This window comes from Rattus norvegicus, chromosome 1, assembly GCF_021556685.1.
Source record: "Rattus norvegicus strain SHRSP/BbbUtx chromosome 1, alternate assembly SHRSP_T2T, whole genome shotgun sequence".
Taxonomy (NCBI): domain Eukaryota; kingdom Metazoa; phylum Chordata; class Mammalia; order Rodentia; family Muridae; genus Rattus; species Rattus norvegicus.
The window spans coordinates 112804948-112824069 of record NC_141534.1 but is presented as its reverse complement, the minus strand read 5'-3'; the positions used below and the strand labels follow the sequence as shown (position 1 = coordinate 112824069).

The 19122-nt window shown below is 42.2% G+C and overlaps 2 protein-coding genes across 14 annotated transcripts in view; one reads left to right on the top strand and one right to left on the bottom strand.

The window, feature by feature from the left end:
* The first annotated feature begins 1 nt into the window (after nt 1).
* Nucleotides 2-5649, top strand: Svip (small VCP interacting protein). Its single transcript, NM_001271084.1, has 4 exons — nt 2-176; nt 1871-1921; nt 2318-2428; nt 4807-5649. Exons 1-4 carry the CDS (start codon nt 123-125, stop codon nt 4819-4821), a joined length of 231 nt encoding a protein of 76 aa, NP_001258013.1. The 5' UTR covers nt 2-122; the 3' UTR covers nt 4822-5649.
* Nucleotides 5650-10145: 4496 nt separating this feature from the next.
* The window catches only part of Gas2 (growth arrest-specific 2), a 131073-nt gene continuing 122096 nt past the window's right edge, over nt 10146-19122 (bottom strand). For all 13 annotated transcript variants that reach the window (XM_087582050.1, XM_087582040.1, XM_087582041.1 and 10 more), the window contains one exon: nt 10146-11376. In XM_087582050.1, the coding sequence (XP_087438176.1) occupies nt 11158-11376 (219 nt within the window). In that variant the 3' untranslated portion in view covers nt 10146-11157. The remainder of the gene's footprint in view (nt 11377-19122) is intronic.

Sequence of the window (19122 nt, the reverse complement as noted above, 5' to 3'; positions counted from 1 at the left end):
CGTCTCCGCTCGGGGCCGAGCTTTGCAGCAGGTCAGGTGGGGGCGGGGCTTGCTGCTGGGCGGGGCCTGCTGCAGCCCCCAGCCAGGATTCGGGTTCCCGGCCCAGGGTGCCTGCGTCCCCCATGGGGCTGTGCTTCCCGTGTCCCGCGGAGTCCGCACCGCCATCCCCGAGCCCGGTGAGTAGCCGGTCTCCCCGTGCAAGTCTTGCTCGCGGCGGCCGTTGCAGTGCAGTCAGAGGGAAGGTGCACCTGCCGGACCTCCAGACCCTCCACTAGGTTGTCCTAAGGACCCTCCTTGGTTGTGAGAGTTTGGGACTGGCCTGTTCCGAGGGACTGCTGACATGTGTCTCTTCTCCTGTCTGTACCAGCTGTACCTGGAAGGTCTTGGACGCGCCGCTCCCCTCGCCATTTAGTGGATATTTAATTAAGCCGTGTCTTCCCTTTACTCAGTTTTTAACAGCTGGTTTGAATCCCACACAAACGAGGAGTACGTTTAGGTGTAGATTCCCAGTAGTGCTGTATTTGGGATAATTTTATGTGAAGACAGTCATTTTTTTTATTCTAATCTAAGCAGGCCTTATGCTATAACAATATTCTTATTTTAATATCTTTTACACGTACTTGATAATATAACAATCTAACATGTTTTTAACATCACTTCTTCTCCGGGTAGCTAAAGATTAGTTGAAGAAATGAGGGATTTAGGGAAGTATGTTAATCCCTTAGCCACTAGGTTATAGATACTAAAGTAACTGTTTAATACGTTCAACTTGCCTTTATGGCTGCTGTTGTTTTAAAATGCTGTTAACTTTATTTAGGTTATGAGAAAAAAATAGCATTCTGCCAGCAATTGTTATGGCATCTGCTTTCCCATTCTCTGCCCTTAACCATAGGGCCACTTGGCACCTAAGATTTCCCTGACCACCTAAATTAACTTGCTCTATGTCCAGCAGCCTCCCTCCTATTCCTTATCCACCAAGATTAGTATATCTCTTCCTGAGTGATTACTCCCTTCAGCTACATGTTTGTGTATTTGCTTACATTTGTTTCCATGCATTAATCAAAAGTCAAGCTTTGTATGCATGGGTGTCTGCATTTCTTGCTGTGTTCTTAGTGTCTGGGAAAATTGGCCGCAATCATTGTGATCGATGAATGTGTGTACTTGGTGGAGAAGGAATGGTTAAAGCCACACCTCAAGAGAATGCTATTCATTGTCTCAATATATCTAAAGACTTTATAAATAAGAAGTAAAGGGCATAGGAAAAGAACATGTGTTTCAGAAGTGGGTCAAGTGCCTCTGAGTTTCTCTTCTTTCTCTTCCCCATGGTACACAGGGAGATAGGCCCATTGCTTCTAAATGTCTCCCCTAAAGTCCAGCCTTCATCATTCTCCTTTTTAACTAACTTTCAAATTATATTCCTATTCTTGTAGTTTAAACACCATTTAAAAAATATGTCCCCACTGTTACAAGAAGTAAGTATTCTGTAGGACAAGGTATTTATTGTCACGTGTGCTAGTTTGGTTTGCTGTTCTAGAGAATGGAATTCAGAAAGTCAACTATTTAATAAATATTGCAATATTGATAGAATTCCAGGTTAGCTTATTTATTTTTTGAATGCTCAGGCTATCCCCGTGGATCCAGCAATCGTACTTACAGTCCCTCACGTAACTAACATCTGGAACTATAGTTCCAGAACATCTGAGTGGGCTCTTACAGTGCCTTTTTTTGTGAGGTCATTTGCACCCATACTAAACCTTTACAAACCGTTTCGACTTGTAAATTATTATTTTTGTTGCCCTCTAAAGTAATGGTGTGTAAGGGGTCCTTGCTGTTTGACTTTTCCTTTGAAACATGTCATTTCTTTTCTTAGGAAGAGAAAAGAGCAAAGCTGGCAGAGGCAGCAGAAAGAAGGCAAAAGGAGGTGAGAGTACAGTAATTGGCCTGCGATAAAGAGTTCAGTTTACTTTCTGCAGGTGTCTGTCCTATTCCCAGGCTCTAAAGGCAGAGTGCCTGATGGCACACACAGTTCCATATGCAAAGATAACCACTCGGGGAAATGATGTCCGAGTACCGGTGAACTGCACGCATTTGCATCATTTTCTGGGGAAAACATCCCCAGATGGACCTTGCATTTAAGCCTGTCTTGCAATGGCATTCTTCCTCGGGATAACCCTGCTATGCTATGAGGAATGAAGAAATGGCTGTGCTTTCTGTAAGGTTGCCATAGCAAACAACTCCCGCTCTTCAAGGAAAAGCGAAAAGAAGAGCAGATACTTCTGTTTCTCCCTGTAATCACCCCTTGTTGAATCTTTTGAAGGCGGCATCTCGGGGAATTTTGGATATCCAGTCGGTGGAGGCAAAGAAAAAGAAGAAAGAACAATTAGAAAAGCAGATGGAAACATCAGGGCCACCAGCAGGGGGACTTAGAGTGAGTACCCCAAGGCAGTCCATTCAGTCCCTCCCCTGGGAATGCCGGGCTTCCAGTGGCTTGAAAACAGGGAGCAGAGGCTAGGGGAAGGGTTTACTTATTTTGATATTATAAGAATAGATTTGCTTTCTTTCTTTAAAAAGGAAATCATAGATTTTCTTTATTAGCACAGTATCTTAATAGTTTTATATGTAATGCTAGTCAACAATATGTCAAAAAAAAGCAATATAGGATGAGTCAGAATTAAGAAAACATTTATTTCACATGTGATAGCCTAGCAAGCCTACTTTTTGCTCTTCAAGGCTTTCTTAAATCTGAAGCTTCTCTATTCTGAAGCTTGTAGATTGCAAAGATACTAGGCCTCGTGTTACTTGTAGGTCTCATGTTACTACAACATGAGGCTTCTCGAAGGAGCGCAGAACCAAAACCATTTCCAGGGCTATCCTTTCTCTTTTTGTGCTGTTTCTCTTACGAAATCTGTCTGATTTCCTTAGTAAACTGTCGTGAGCATCAAGCTGCAAAGTAGCTGTAGGGTTTTCTCAAAGGGAGTGAGCCATCTCTCCGTGCTCCAATGCTGCCCACTGTGTGGTAGTCCTGGCCACTCTAAGCAGCAGCTTCAGAGAGTGTGTCTGTCCCTTGTAGCCACCTGGCCAGAGCTTACGTGGAGAAGTTAAAAAAAAATGTGTTAGGGCCTCCAGAATAACAGGAACAGGAACACAGTATAGACAGGGGCTTGGTCCTCCAGTGCCTCCTTGTTCTGTGCATGGCCTGGAGGACCTAATAGGCCAGGAAGATTCTTAGGATGAGGAAAATGTTTCCTCCCCATTATCTGCCTGTCCCCAGAGATGACATGGATGGGATGGTGCTCTGAGGCGTAAAGAAAGGATCAATGACCACGCCAGGGTTCACAGCCCCGCCAGAGGACATGCTAATATAAGAGCAGTAGTCAAAGTGCAGTGTTGAGGTCTCAGCCAGGGCTGTGCCTGTGAATATGAAGTGTCCCTGAGGCTGGAGTAGAACATGGAGATTGAGAATTTCCAATGTTGTATTAACACTAGTCTTAAAAGAAACTCTTAAGTAGAGAACTGTTTAAAAACCCTAAATAACACAGACTATATCCCAAATGTGTCGTAGACTGCCACATCATTAAATGTTCATTTTATTATTTTTAATTACGTGTGTACATGCAGGGAGGGGTATGTCAGGTGAATGCAGATACCCGCAGAGGCCAGAGAGCCTCCAGATCACCTGGAGCTGGAGTTACAGGAGGTGGTGAACCACCCAGTGTGGATGCTGAGGACGAACTCAGGCCCTCTAGGAGAGCAGTCCACGCTGTGTACCACAGAGCTCTCTCTCTAGCCCTGCGCTTCGTTTTTGCAGACAAAGACACACAGTATTTAGGCTTCAAATAAATCCTGCAATATGGAACCGTCAGTTCACTCCTATCTGTAGTTTTGTAAAGGTATAATGATTACAAATATTTAGCACTAAATATTTCTTGGATACAGTTTGAAAGTAGTACTTAGAAACTGAATATTTATTGTCTTGGAGGATTTTCTAAGACTTATCACAGACTTCATAAACTTTGCTAAAAACAACAACAAATAGAGTATTTTCTCACTCAAGAAAGGGGAAGATCTTATCACAAATTATTTAATAACTACTCTTTTTTTGGGTCCAGCTCAAGAAGAAAGGATTCCCTTTTTGTTTTTTGTTTTCATTTTTTGGCTCTATTGGTGCTGTTTCCCCCTTGAGTGTGTTGAGTGTTTAGGATGTAGCTCATGAGGCAGGCTCTGTGTTTGCCAGCCTCTCAGTCTGATGAACAGCCACTCACATATGCAAAGGTCTATGGCATGGGTTTGTTACTTATGGGCAAGCTTTATGGGACAACACAGAAATCTGGGAACAGCTTCTGGGTCAGGACAACTTCCAAGGGCCAGGCCCTTTCCGAGGAGGGCCACTGGAAAGTAGCACACTCTGGGCCCTATTTCTTGGGGACAACATGACTGATGTAGTTCCAGAACTGGAAGAAATCCAGTAGCAAGATACCGGTTCTTCTGGCCACTCCCCCCACCCCGTTCCAGGGTGTAACATCCCAGCACATCGAGGAAGCCTCGGGCAGAGAACAGAGATGTCCATTCAAGAGAACAGAGTCCATGCAAGGCAACCATTTTATCATATGCTCAAAAATATGTCCTGTCTGTATGTTTAAGCCCTTGTCTTCAGACTCTTGTCTGTAATATAAAATTGGATTATTCATGGCAATTTACAAAAAGTCCTTTTTGCATTCCCATAATTTCTTGTTTGTCAACTAGACAACCATTCCATAACTTAAATGAAAACGTACTGATGCCTGTATATTTTCACTTATTTTTTAGTGGACAGTGTCATGAAGCATATTCTACCTGGGGGAGAATCCTGCCACCAACTCCAGCATCTGCCGTCGATGGGTTTCAGCTGATGCCTCCTCTTTACAAAGAGTCAGACTGTATCATTAGTGCCCTTTAGTGTGATCCTAAAACTAAATATACTAAATATACAAAGATATTGGTAATATTTTTATTTCCAAACTTACTAAATAGCCCACTTTTCATTCTATTCAACTTTGCCTACATCTATTTTCTCTTTCGTAGGAAGTAACTTTGCAGTTTTTGTAGTTAAAATATGGATCCAAAAGGTATACATGCATGGCGTGTCGTGGTCCTACGTATATCCCCAGTGTTGAGTATGCTCCCATACCTCTGCTTTATAGGTAGCCCTGCTCCCTAGAGTCATGTGGTACAGCCTGCGGTCTCTCTCTCACTAGACAGGAAGACTTCAGCTCCCAGACTTAGTGCCTTTAAGCTGATTGATCATCAGGGAAAATCCTGAAGATGCATTTGAAGGACTTCAGGCAAAGGAAGTTTTATTTTTATAACCCACTAAGAAATGAATATTCGTAGGCAAATGTTGACTGTCTGCTAATTTATTTTCTGTACCTAAGGCATATCACATTAAACATGTCAGGAGGACGTCAGCTCAGTGACCTGCTGATGTGTCCTACTAGACGCATGAAAGTCTGTGTAGTGAAGGGATGAGGCCAACCGTGAATGAGGTTGGAGATGATGAGGGATACTTTATCTCTCCAAATTTCCCAAGCATTTTTATTCTTCTGTATTTATTTAGAATCATTGTAAGATCTATACAGACATGGTGTTACCAATAAAAGTATGAAAGAGAAATATGTAAGGCCTGTACTTGGAAAGTACAAGCCTGTCAAAGTGTGGAGGTATCAGGAGGTAACTTGATGTGGGAGTCAGACCAGAGGTGTGCAGATCTCCATTAAGTACAATTGATTTATGACGTTGTGACTTGTTTTCTTCTTACTGTGTAATAAGGCAAGGTGTAAGTGTGTGAGGCGGCTGCTACGGTTGCCAAGACATTCAGTGCCAACATCCGGTCCCTGCCTTAGAATTTGTAGATTCTAGCCAGTCAAGAACCTCAGTGAACTAGGCCCAGTCACAGCCTTAAAGAGAAGCTGAGCGGGTGGCTCCTCTTCCCTCTCACAGGTATCCGACAGTGTGCCACACATGTTCTTTTGAAAGAATCGGAGCTATAATATAGGTCTCACAATGACTGGAGCATTACTTTCCTATCATTCAGAATGTTTCCTGAATAGCTAGGCAAGACAGAATTGCATCAGCTCAGTTTTCTTCATAAGTGACAGTGACAGCATCATCATCAGTAAGTTGACGATTGGACGTAATTTTTGAGAGGATTGAAGTGATTGAAAGTATAGAAGTAATTTTTAGCTCATTTTCATAAGTAATATTTTTGACATAGGAAGGCTGTCTCAGCTGAGTGGGAAGAGGGGCAGCATACAACAGCCTTCATCGGAAGCCTTCCTCCTGTTAGCACCAACATCACATTCTCTTCCCTTTGTCTAAGAACGTGGCTTATGCAAAGAGAAGGCTTGGTTCAGTGGCTGGTGCTGCATTTATTACCTAATGGCATGCTTCCCTACTCTAGAGGACAAGTGACATACAGGTTTACTCCTTGCTTGGGATAACTAGAATACACTGCTTCTGGCGGCTGCTGGCTGGCTGCCTCTGCTGTTCCGAGGCCATGTGTATGTCTATGGCCCACCCCACAGATATGATAATGTGCTCAGACTTCCCCCAAGGTAGACATATCACAGGGACTAAATGGTGACTTGAATCTCATTAATGTGAGTGAAAAGAGGAAACAGGATGCTTGATAAGAAACTAGGAAATGGCTATTAGAAATCATATACATCTAAACAATTTGCTTATGTTATGGATAGTAATGTAGAGGTGAGTTTTCTATTATTTAAGGTGTAAATAACAAAACATAACATTGAATGTAGCTTCCAAATGTTATGGCCAAGTTGCTAAAACCTAAGAAAAACTATCAGATGCAAAATGGTAACCAATGTATGCAAGCTTCAGTCTTAATCGTAATTCTGAGACTGATATAGCTGATGATAAAAGAGTTACATATATAATTACAGAAGGTCTCTGTGACTGCTTGCATGTTTCAGAAACATCTGTAAATAGGTCTTTTATCTAGTTTGTGTTATGATTATATCTAGAATGTGATTTATTAGTTTTCTAATATATTTTGAGCCCAATATTATGTACTCTGCATTGTCTTTGAGTATATGAGCATCCATACACCTTCTTATATAAAAGTTCCCTTTGGCCATGTCTTTAAGTAAAATGTTTCTACTCCATCTTAAAGAAATTGTGAGCTGTCTTCATAGTTAGGGACACACCCATTCTCGGGTTAATAATGGAAAGCTAACGAATGACTGCCTGGGGGAGCCATGTTGCTCATCCTGTAAAGAAGAAATGTTATTATGGTGTTATTACTCTTGCTTTTAGATGAAAAAGGAAAGAGCTGTAAAGAGGCTCTGCACATCGTCCCTAGAACCATGAAAATTTGACATAAAATTTGAATTTATGTTTACCCAGAAATTTCGCTTATTTTCACTGTTAAGAATTATACTGTGTCCTTGGAAGATGAAAATCTACCTTGTCAATTTTGAATAAAGTATATAATTTAACGTATTGGCAAGAATTAGGTGCATGTGCTTCCCTCCTGTTTTGAGAGAAAAGGGATATGCTTCTTTTTAAATAATATTTTTATTAATTCTTCGGGAATTTCACAATGTATTTTTATTATATACATCTCCCCCAGATCCACTTCCAGCTCCTATCCACTCAACTTCATGTCCTCATTTTTTCCTTTTTTAAGTTAACCATGGAGTCCAATCGTGCTACCCAGGTACTCTTGGTTGTGGGGGCTGCCCTGGAGGCTCAGTGACCTACCAAAAGTCACTCTTAAAACTGACTCTTCTTCTCCCAACATCTGTTTAGGGGTGGGACTTTGTGTTCACATCTCACAACTTGCTTGGATTTTGTCTCACTTGAGCTTGCACAGGTCTCATGGATAGTGTCATAGAAGCTGTAACTTCTTATATGCAATTTCCCTGCTCTGTCCAGAAAATAGTTTCCTTGTCTTCAACACCACCCCTTTCTCTTACAATTGTTCTGCCCCTTTTTCATGGTGATCCATGAGTGGGAGGGGGAGTCCTATTTAGAGCTAAGTATTTTATGGTCTGCTATTCTCAGAATATTAAGCAGTTACCAGTTGCAAGTTTCTTTTCTAATTATCTAAGTAAAAACCTCAAATTTCCTCATACATTACTCTCTCTCTCTCTCTCTCTCTCTCTCTCTCTCTTTCTCTCCACACACACACACACACACACACACACACACACACACACACACAGTGTAACTTAACTCAGATATGGTAATAACCCCCTATATATTAATTTTCTAAAACCAATCATCAAACATAAAAGACAGCACCATTAACACAAACCTACCTATAAAAGCCACTGGTATGTACAGCAGGCCTTTGAAGTCGTTTTTTATTTGTTGTCACAACCCAAAGTCTAAGTTCTCCAATGTGGCTTTTTATTGTCCCATTCTTCCTTTTCTGGTTTATGCAGACATTGCATCAGAACGTGACTATCACAGGCTAAAAACTAAACAGACATGAAGGCTTTATCCTGTGTGTGCCACTTACATTAGATCCTGAAGAGCACTGGCTGCGTTCATGATACTGCCTTTGACTTATGTAGTATTTTAATGGAAGAAAGGGAAATTTTCTTCTTAGTGATAAATTGTCCAGCGACTTATCAAGCGAGCACTGCAACCTGGGGAATTTTTCTTATAATATTCCTACCTTTGAGCTATATAGGTGGGTAGAAGTTTCTGCATATTTATCCTGTGCCTGTTGTTTTGGCTGACCACAAAGCAATACTCAATGAAGATATCAAAGAATTACCACTGCAAATTTATTGATGGTGAAAATGAACATGTGAATTTTTTCTAGTAACTCGGGTGCAGGTACTGTACAGGTCTGCTGCCCTCCATACTTCAGCATGTCTCTTAGAGGCTGTGCTGCCCCCTGGCATTGGCCTTGTCTCTGTTTGTTTATTTGGACGCTGCTCTCCATAGGGTTACAGGAATAGTCAGATCTTTAATCCTTATCTCTTCCCTATCATCTTTTCTTGTATGTTACCCTAGCTAAGAAACTGGTGCAGACCTCCTAAGTCTTCACAGTTCAGTAAGAGACATCTATATTTGATCATGTCCTTTGGGGTGCAGTCCTAGTTTTCTATATCCCTATTGGTATGGATCAGCTATCAGCAAGTCCTCAATGTCAGTTTTGAACACAGTCTTAGACACACTTGAAAGACCTCAGTGGGTATCATATACATCTAATAATCCTCCAGGTCCCCCGAGTATGGTCATTTCCTAACCTTATCACTCTAAGTCATTTTGCCTTAATAAGGCATTTTAAAAGGTTAACCCTAGGCAGAACTGATCTAATCACAGAGAGTCTTAGGAGCTGAAGACTTTTAGATGTAAAGAGATAGGTCTAAGTAATGTCATGCCGTGTTGCTACCATGAGCCAAGGATTGTAGCTTGCCTCTGGAAGGTCAAAAAGGGCAAGAAATGGATTCTTTCCTGAAGTCTGCAGAAAGAAATACAGCTTTAAGGGCACTTTGGCTTTATCTCAGCAAAACCATACTGAACTGACCATAGGGATTACCAAACAATAACTCATACTCTGAGATTCATATTATTCTTTTTCCTAAGCCACACTTATTTATAACTAAATTTTCATTAGTGAAAGGAAAATTTAAACGCAGGAGAAAGTTGTAGAGAGTGTCAATAACAATGCAAAATTTAGTGTTGATTTTAATTGATAATATTGAGTGACTAAAATGTATGTTTCAAAAGACAGTAATGTTATCTGTTATGTCAAGATCATCTTACTTGGCACAAGAGCTGGAGGCTTTCTTCATTTTTCGTTTCTCACTGAAATGCTTTTGTAAACTCATGGCAGCTTCCCACTACCACTAGCATACACCATACCTGCTAAAGAGCTCGTCATGCATAGATGGGTTGGATAGTCGACTACGTTGGTCATATGACATACAGATGCTTTCTCTGAGGTTTGGCAGCAAGGAAGATGGATTTTCTTGTTTGAAAATAGTGAAGTAAGTCAACTCCACCATTTCAAAGAATTTCAAGTCAACATTATTTGCTACTGTGAACAAACACCACCTGATTCCCCTTCCCATGTGCAGATTCTCTACACAGCCGTAACTTGACACTCCTCACATTTGCTGGGGAATTGGTAGTTTTGAAGATTAACTTTATTTAGGAGTGAAGCGCTGATACAGAGACAGATAATGTGTGGGTTTTTTTTTAACCTTTTGTTTTTAATTTTTAAATCAGTGTGGACAATATCTTGCTGTTCATTGATACAATACAGCCCTGTCCTGGGTATACAAGTCTGTAACATCATTCACTACATGAATTTACTTCATGAGACGGCATAGCAGAATAAGACTAACTAAAGATATATATTCTTAGTAAGAAAATGCTTGAAATAAACAAAGTCACAAGGTGGATGAACTTTTGACTGTGTAGTCCACACATCGGAATGTGGATGTGTGCTAGCTTAGGCATGTGCGTTTCACTAAGTGATCATCCTAAACACAGCCTCTCTGTGTATGAAAGGTACTGGCTACTCCTAAGGGGCTGCACAGGCAACATCCAAAAGTACCCCAGAGGTTGGTTTGGTCAGAGATCAGAGATGAATTTTAAGGCAATCTTCCAAGTCAATGTAAACATCTCTGAAGTGGCCTTTCCAGTTAAGTATTATGGCTGAGGAAATTCTGTACTATGTATAGTGCTGTCAGACAATTTTAGTAGCACATTTTCACATTGTCATTTTGTAAAAAATAGCTATAAAATCCTGCCATTATAAAAGTTTCTGGGGTGCTTTAGCTCACAGACATATAGCAGGCACTTTCTGTTGATCTACCCATATATGTAAATATAGTCTCCTAGTCATGATCACCTTCAATGGCAGTACCTAGTACTTAGTTCCTAATAAGGTTTGTTCTAAACATGATTTGTTCACATATCAAGAAATAGTGATTTGCATACAATTTGTCTGATTTCATTGAGTTTAGAATTTTTCTCCATAGGCAAAGTTCTACAGATGCATTAAAAATAAATAGTGCTACCTTTTGAGTATTTTCCTACCTGATGATGTGTGGTTTTTCAGAGCATGGGAACTACACTGACTACACTGTGGAATGGACACAGGCCATTGCATGAGTCCTCTTTCAGAGATGAGTTTCATTTAATCTCCTTCTTAGCCTTGTAGGTGGCAGAGACCACCAGGTAATTATCTGGGTTCATGTCCTTCAGGGTTGGGGATTTGCTCTGGACAGGGGATGTCTTGCCGTCCACACGGGAGATCTGCAGCATGCGGCAGGGGTCATGCTTCAGCAGGTAGCCTGCAAAGGTCTCCCAGCCTCCTCCCACACGGACCATCACATGCTTGTTGTGCAGCATCTGGAAGGAAAGGGCAGGAAAGTGGTCAGGTTTTGAGAGTGTGCACCAGACCTTATAGCAACTCCCAGGTCTAGTGAAATCAGCATGGCTTGCCTCATTTCCATCGCCCTTGTGTATCCATGTGGTACACAGTGACTGCTTGGGACAAGGCTTGTGAAACAAAACTTGTGTGCAAATGAGTCCCAGGAAAATAGCTGGAATCTAACTTTCATGTGGCACAGAGCATCTCTGTATATTTCTCTGGATGCATATGGAAGCTGTGTTTCAAAATGGACCACGACCACTCTCCACTGCCGCGGCTCACACCGCAGTTCCATCCTTCCACCTGGTCATTTCCCTTTCCACCAGAACGTAAGAGACCACAGAAGTCTCTGGTTTTGAGATAATGTTAATAAATGATGTTAACAGCGACAAACCATTTGCTGCAAAATACAATGAAAATGCACTCGGAAAAAAAGTGAGACATGTTCCGAGTCACCTCAAGGAGCGATATATTTGTTTTTCATTGACACTAGTCTTCCCAATAACTTCAGAATACACCTATTAAAATCAACAAAGCCTTACAGATGGTCATGAGCCACCATGTTGGTGCTGGAAATTGAACTCAGGACCTCTGGAAGGGTGCAGTGCTTTTAAGTAAATAAATCAACAAAGCCAAAACAAAACTAAGTAACTAAGTCACACACACACACACACACACACACACACACACACACACACACACACACACACACACACACTTCAAACCAATAAAGACAACAAACTTACCTCCAGGGTGGGGACCATGTGAGCTCCACAAACTAAGCTGCGTCCCCAGCCCCCAGAGAGTTTTTAATTCTGGGTAAAAGTGAAAACTCCTTTCCAGCCTAGAGTATGTTCATCACATAAACACTCTCTGAAGGTTCTGTGACAAATCTTCAGAAGCTTGCAAAATGGAAATATGAAATATAGTCCACTGCATGGAGAACACAGGGAATAAACCACTCCTCTCCTCTTGTGCAACAGAGATGGGGATCTTAGCACAATACTGTTGTCACCGCCAACAGCTAAGGACAGCCAGGAAACACCCTTGCAGGTCCTCTAGGCTCACGGTCCTGACATGGTCAATGTAGAGTACTGGACTTGACTACCTCCGTGAGGAACATGGACCCTGAGTCTGGTTGTAGCAGAGGAAAGGGGTGTTAATGCCAGGCCCTACTGTTGAAACAGTTATGTTTTTCCAAGTTCTACTGTCCATTAATGATTGTGAGGACATGGGGCAGAGGACACATGTCTTTATTTCCTCATTTTGAAATCTGACTCTGCATTCCTCACAGATCTTGATCTTTGTTTTTTTCTTGCATTCCAAAGGCAATCGCAGGAGAGGCAATTCTCTCAAAGAATGACTGGCCATCCTCCTCTTCCTAAGCCATTAAAGGAAATAGTGCACAGATGCTATCTTGCAGCCCTACATTAAAGCATGCTTACCCCATAATTGGGAAAAACAGTCTTCCCTTTTAGTGATAGATAAGACTAAGTGTCTATAAAATATTTTTACGGTGCAGCAGTCACTTAGATACACTTGACAAAGCAAGAACTGGGGCATTGGTAACACAAGTCAAATCAACAGTATAATTTGTTTTCTCAAAAAATTTCCCCTGATTTTTTTCTCAGAACTGTAAAAAACTTCTCTTTTGATTTGAAACAAGGTGTGTGTGTGTGTGTGTGTGTGTGTGTGTGTGTGTGTGTGCGCGCGCGCGCGTGCGTGTGCATACGTGTGCGTTGTTCTGCCCCAACCTAAGCTATTATCACAGTAACAACAACAAAATGCATGGGAAAATTGAAGAGCAGCAGCTCTGAAAGCTGCCCCGTGGTCCCTGGACACACATATTGCCTAATACTTCACACTTCAGAGAACACTGGCTCCACCCTGTGATGGAGAGAGGTGGGCCCGAGTGCACTATCGTCTCTCCTGCCTCCCTTTCACCACACCATATGTCAAATGCTTTGTGAGATAAGAAGCTCAGGGCTGTCTCATGGGAGGATTTCTTACATTTAGACCTCACTATAATGTGCTTGTGGTCAACCTTAGAGTTTCAAGTATGGGATGAAGATATTAAGGTCACAGTGACAGGTGCCTGATTCCGTTGATTTAAATCCTATGTTCCCTTTACTTAAGTATGTAATTGTTTTCAAGAGAGTCCTGTACCACCACATTTTCAAGAACAAAACCCCTACATTTCAACCTAAAAACAAATTAAGCAGACATAATTTCTCTGAGCTTGCTCCTCCTGGATGCTCTGGCCTAGTCCTTTGATAGCTTCAACACAGGATGATATTACAGAGAGGGAATGAAATACAGGAGGATGAGCCTCTTAGAGGAGATGGGCCACTAAGGGCCCCTTTCATAGTCCCTCTAGGCTTTCTGTCCACCATGAAGTGGGCAGTCTTTGCCACCCATTCCTCCCTCCACAGTGCTCTCTGCCCGCCCCCCAGGTTCAACTGATTCAAAAGCTCCTGACTGACACCCGTAAGCACTGGACTGACTGACACCCGTAAGCACTGGACTGACTGACCCCCGTAAGCACTGACTGGAATAAGCCCTGCTGTGGTGCTTTTTCCTTTGCTGTTTGCCCTTAATCTCACCTGAGCTCCCAGTTTTGGAATCACGTATCAGCAATCTCACAGCACTGCCAATAGCAAACTTATACGATGCTCTCAAATATATACTCACTTTGCCTAAACAATGATGCCATATAATTCTGCTTTATACATAAGAAAGTGGTGAGTAGCAGCATGGGAAGAAAGGCCCTTTCTTAACTGCATTCATTATTTCCACAATCTAGACTTTGTTTGTTGTGCCTTCTAATCATTGGCCAATTCCTCAGAAAATTAGCCCAACACAGTCATCATTGATATCAGGAATAGCAATATATAACAGTTGGCACAGATTAACAACTTGCTTAAAATAATTTATAGATATACCCTATTATAGTTTACTTTCAAAAGTCTGTCTGGCTATGGTTCTAATTGTTCAGTAACAAGCGTCCACATATAGTGACAGGATAAAACACATTCACAACCACGTGTCCCTGCCTCTGCCCTTCCAAGGGACTCAGTGTTCCAGCCTTTATTTGTAATAAGAGTCAGAAAGAAGGCTACTACTTCAGGTTAAATATCTAGCCTGAATAGGCAGGCTAGAGTCAGATTATATGTAGGTATCAAGAACTTCAGCACCAAAAATGCTTCTCTCCTCTTCTTGGAGTCATTGAGTGCTGATAAATAGAAACAAGCCACCAGCTCACTCTCTCACTCTACGTTTAAAAGGAAAGTCTACATGTAGATCACAGATAACTACATTTGACAAAACTACAAAAGCAGTCACAGAAAACAGCCAGAAAAGGATCAGGGGGTACTGGAAATGGTCAAGGTGACCACGCTGTGTCACATAAACAACAACCAAAAAATCTCCTCAGAGTAAAAACAGGAAGAATACCAAGTCGCAAAACAGTTTTCAATGCACGAAACAACATTAAAGGCTTCATGCTCATATTTGATAGATTTGTTTAGTAACCATCATGGAGGGGGTCTGCATGAATGACCATGTTGTCCCAGCTCAGAATCCCTACGAAATGCTTCAGGTTCCTTCTCCTTTCTGGGTTAACTCTGCCAAATCCGTTATGCTCTAGCTCTGCCCCTCCTGGTGCCTGCCAACATCGAGACAGCCGGAGGATGGGTCAAGTACACTCCGTGTTGCTCTCATCCTGGCTCTCACTAACCCACCCTCTGCCCCAGGACACAGGAGCCTTCCGACAGGAGCATCCTTCACTCCACTGCCTCAGCTGCACCTCTGAGACTGGCTCTCCACTGTCTGCTGTGTTCCCACCTAAGGCCATGACAAGCCCCAGTGTGGCTTTCAGGAAGCCTTTCTCTCTTTATGGACCTGGAGGCTCGCATTTCAACACTGTCTGTTATCTGTTCTCCACTGGAGTGGGAGGCAACCGTCTGATAGAACTGCCTACAAGAAGTGGGTCGCCAATTTTCCATTCTGAGATACTGTGTGCATCCTAATGCCTAGTCAACCCCATTCACTGTGTAGTTTTACAAGGCATCATAATTGAGCACAAATATTGTCTTTAGAAGTCAGTCATCTGTTCTCCCGAGAACATTAGAGTAATTTATAGGACTGCAAACTCTACCATAGTTTCACGTCACTCTGCAATGACATATGCTACAACTAGACGACTGGGAATTCAGCTGTCTGCCTCAGGTTCCCTGACACATTCACAAACAAGACAGCAGATGTTCAGCAGACGGTTTGATGGCAGGATTTTCAAAATAAGTGATAAGGTCAGAAGGCTGCAGGACAAGCTCAGGCACTGGTGACAAAGCATGATGTTTGCCACCTACTTCACAGAGGTGAGGGTTTCATCTTGGGTTTTTATAAAACAGCTAATCACAGCCCAAATAAAGAGGCTCAGGAAATCGTCCCCCGATGCTTATTACTTCTGTTAAGACCCCAGGAGACCTCTGATGCTCACACCCTTTCCGCCATAAACTTCAGAAGACAAGTAACAGGAGTAAGAGCAGATGCTACCATTCGCTCAGTCGCAGTCAAGCTGTGACCACCACTGACTCTGTTTGATCGTGACATTTACCTAACTCTCCCTGTCCCCAGTGTCCTTCTGAACGGGATATTCCCTTTCACATTCATTTAGACAGAGATATTGATGGGTAAACACGAAGACACCATGTGTGCAGTACAGAGGGTACTTAACAAATATAGAAAGTTGAACGTTCTGGCAACTACAGAATCACACCTTATCAAGACACTCGCTTGTTTCATTCTGTTATCACACGGGCTTCACCTTGGCAGGCTGCTGTTACATCTGTCTGGAGAGAACTGGAGCCTCAGCCCTGACTCAAGGATTCACATAAGCTTCTGATGCCCAGTGGTACAGCCTAGTTTCCTCTGTAAAATGATCCCACAGGCCAATGTAGTGCACATGCCTTTATTTGATGGCTGAATTACTGTAGTGCCCCAAACGGTGAGACCCAGCCCCAAACAGGAATAGGTCTTATGTCACAAAGATTCTACTAAGGCTTGAAAGAAAATATTTCTGGCCTGTTGTTGTTGCTATTTCCTTTTTAGATGAACAGTATGTGTCTAAGGCTCATTTAGAAACATCTGTCTCCTGAAGCTTCTTTCTGGAAGCAAGTATGAGACAAGCAGCTCACAGAAAACATACAAGTGAGGATGGGCAGAATGTTCTAGCTGCCTCTGCTGGAGACTGTGTGGGAGCATTAACATCAGCTCCTGTCAGTTTCTGTTGCCTCCCTATGTAAGGTATCCTTTCACCCAGCTCTGCCCCAGATGCAATTAAGAAGGCTTAGCTGCAATCTAATTACCAGACACAGAGAAGACAATGTAATAATAAATATTGTATAAGACAGTCAGTGCGGTGAAAGCAACGAGGTGGGAAACACTGCTGCTAGAAGGGGAAGGATTTTATAGAAGGATTTGCAGTCAGTTTATTCCAAAGTAGAACAGGAATTAAGCTGCTGCAAAGATAGGAATCTATTCAAGAAATGGAGCCAGACTCCAGCAGCAACAAAGAAATACACACACACACACACACACACACACTCCAAAACAAAAGTATTCTCTGGATGACACAAGGTTTTGCTGATTCAAATCCAACTCTGAAATCTCTTCCAGTGTAAGCCAGGGCAGAGCCAAAGCTCAGTGCCAAGCAATGTTGCTGCACAACACTGGTGTCCAGTCAGTGTCCCGCTGGCTCTCGAATGTTAGCAGCAGAGTCTGTAGTCCAGATACTCTGAAAACACTATGAACTTGTTGGTGATTTTAGTAGAGGAAGTCACTAACAAGGAAATGTGGGTATTTCTGAATGCAACCAAAATATTACTTTGTCAAAATGTTTAAAAGATCCTTCTACTCAGTGATCCATCCAAATGAAAGGCAATGAGTAAAGCCATCTATTCATTAAAAACTAAAGTCACAAGAAAAAAAGAGAGAAATTTGGAGGTTAAAATTGCAATGTAGGTAGAGTGCCTGCCCAGCATGTATTGGGCCCCAGGTTCCACTCTCAGAACTGCATAAGAGTTTAATAGGAAAGGGAGGAAACCAGTGGCTGACTCTCCACGGCCACAGAGGAGGTGTTTCTAAAGAAGGGAGACAAGCCGCTCCTGGAAACTACAGAAGGCTTAGGTTTAGAGCTGCCCCTCATCTCCATGAGATGAAGAGAGATGTGTGGCTGAAAAGACAATGGCGTGACAGACACTGCATCAGGGCTGTTAGACTAAATGTGCCAGCACAGCAGGAGAGAGCAGGGCTGAGTCCACAGACACTGAGGCAGAGTTACTGTCACCCAGGGCAGGCCAGGGCACAGGATGGAAGACGGCCTGACAGACAATATGCGGTCACGTGCTCACTGCCAACCCAGACAGTGATGACGTGGACCTTTACTGCTCAGTGCATTGGAAAGTTGCTCCCTAGCCTCGTGGGATTCTCACAACCAGCTCTGTGCTACCCCACCCGAGTATACTCTCGACTAGGCACGTACAGTAAAGATGGGACTTCTGGAGTCACTACCAGCTAATGATGAGATCTGACTCCCTTCAACAAGCTTGAGGAGGTTTAGATAATGAGGCAGTTTAGCCACCTAATCACAAATCTACTTAACACATTAATGGAACTGAGAGTTACAAAATCTTCTCTGATACTGCTTGTTTTCTGATTATTTTTAATATTACTCATCATTTGAATTTTCCCATCAGCACAGAGACTACCTGAGCACCCTCAGATAAGTCCATGATGTGAGGTGCCCCGCCCATTTTCTGTAAGGTATATCTCACATTATATACCTAAGATTTCTCTTCCACCCCACTTCATTCCAAGACCAGTATTCCACTTCTCCATTTCACCATGGTTTCTTTAGCCCTATTAGTTTTCTCGGTGTCAAAGTTTTGTTTTTTATCTAACTCCATCTCTAAATCATTTTCAGCCTAGAATCTATTCATTGGCAAATTCTTCCAAAGCCTTGACCACTAGATAATTCATGAGTTCAGAAGAAATTGATAAATATTTCTCATTAAGCAATATATGGGAATACAATTCCTTTGTATATATAGACTTTTGAAAGTACTTTAAATTTATTTTTTACATTTCCTACCCAGCTATAAAACCTATGACCCATAACAATGGCCAGAACAACAAGATATACCCAAAGATGATGGTGTTCATGTCTTAGGGGTGGTTAAGAGTTGTATAACTGTACTTAGGAGAGAGTTCCTGGAACTGCAAACTTAGTTAACTATCCATCCTGGTGAGGAGAAACTACGGCTGCCACTTTCCTAAACTAGTATAATTACCAACTGAATTCTAAGTTCTTATCATTTTACCCACAGAGAAATGAGTCTCTCATCACTCATCACAGAAACCTACAACTGGTTAACATGCCTAAGTCAACTGGGCACAGGGAGTTCAACTGTAGAGGATGGATGTATAACACCGAGAACTTCGCTTTCATCTTCTATATAGCTGAAAACACTGTTTAATCTACATAGTTTTATCTGCTTAGAATCCAGTCTATCACATATTCTTATCTCTCCATTTGTTCTCCAAGGGAGTGGGTGAAAATTGGAGTGCTCTCCACATTGTTCAGTCTTCTCGCATCCAAAGCACAGAGAACTGAGAATCTGTTCTCCGGAGGCTGGTCACGTGTTAGCATATAAATGAGACTTCTG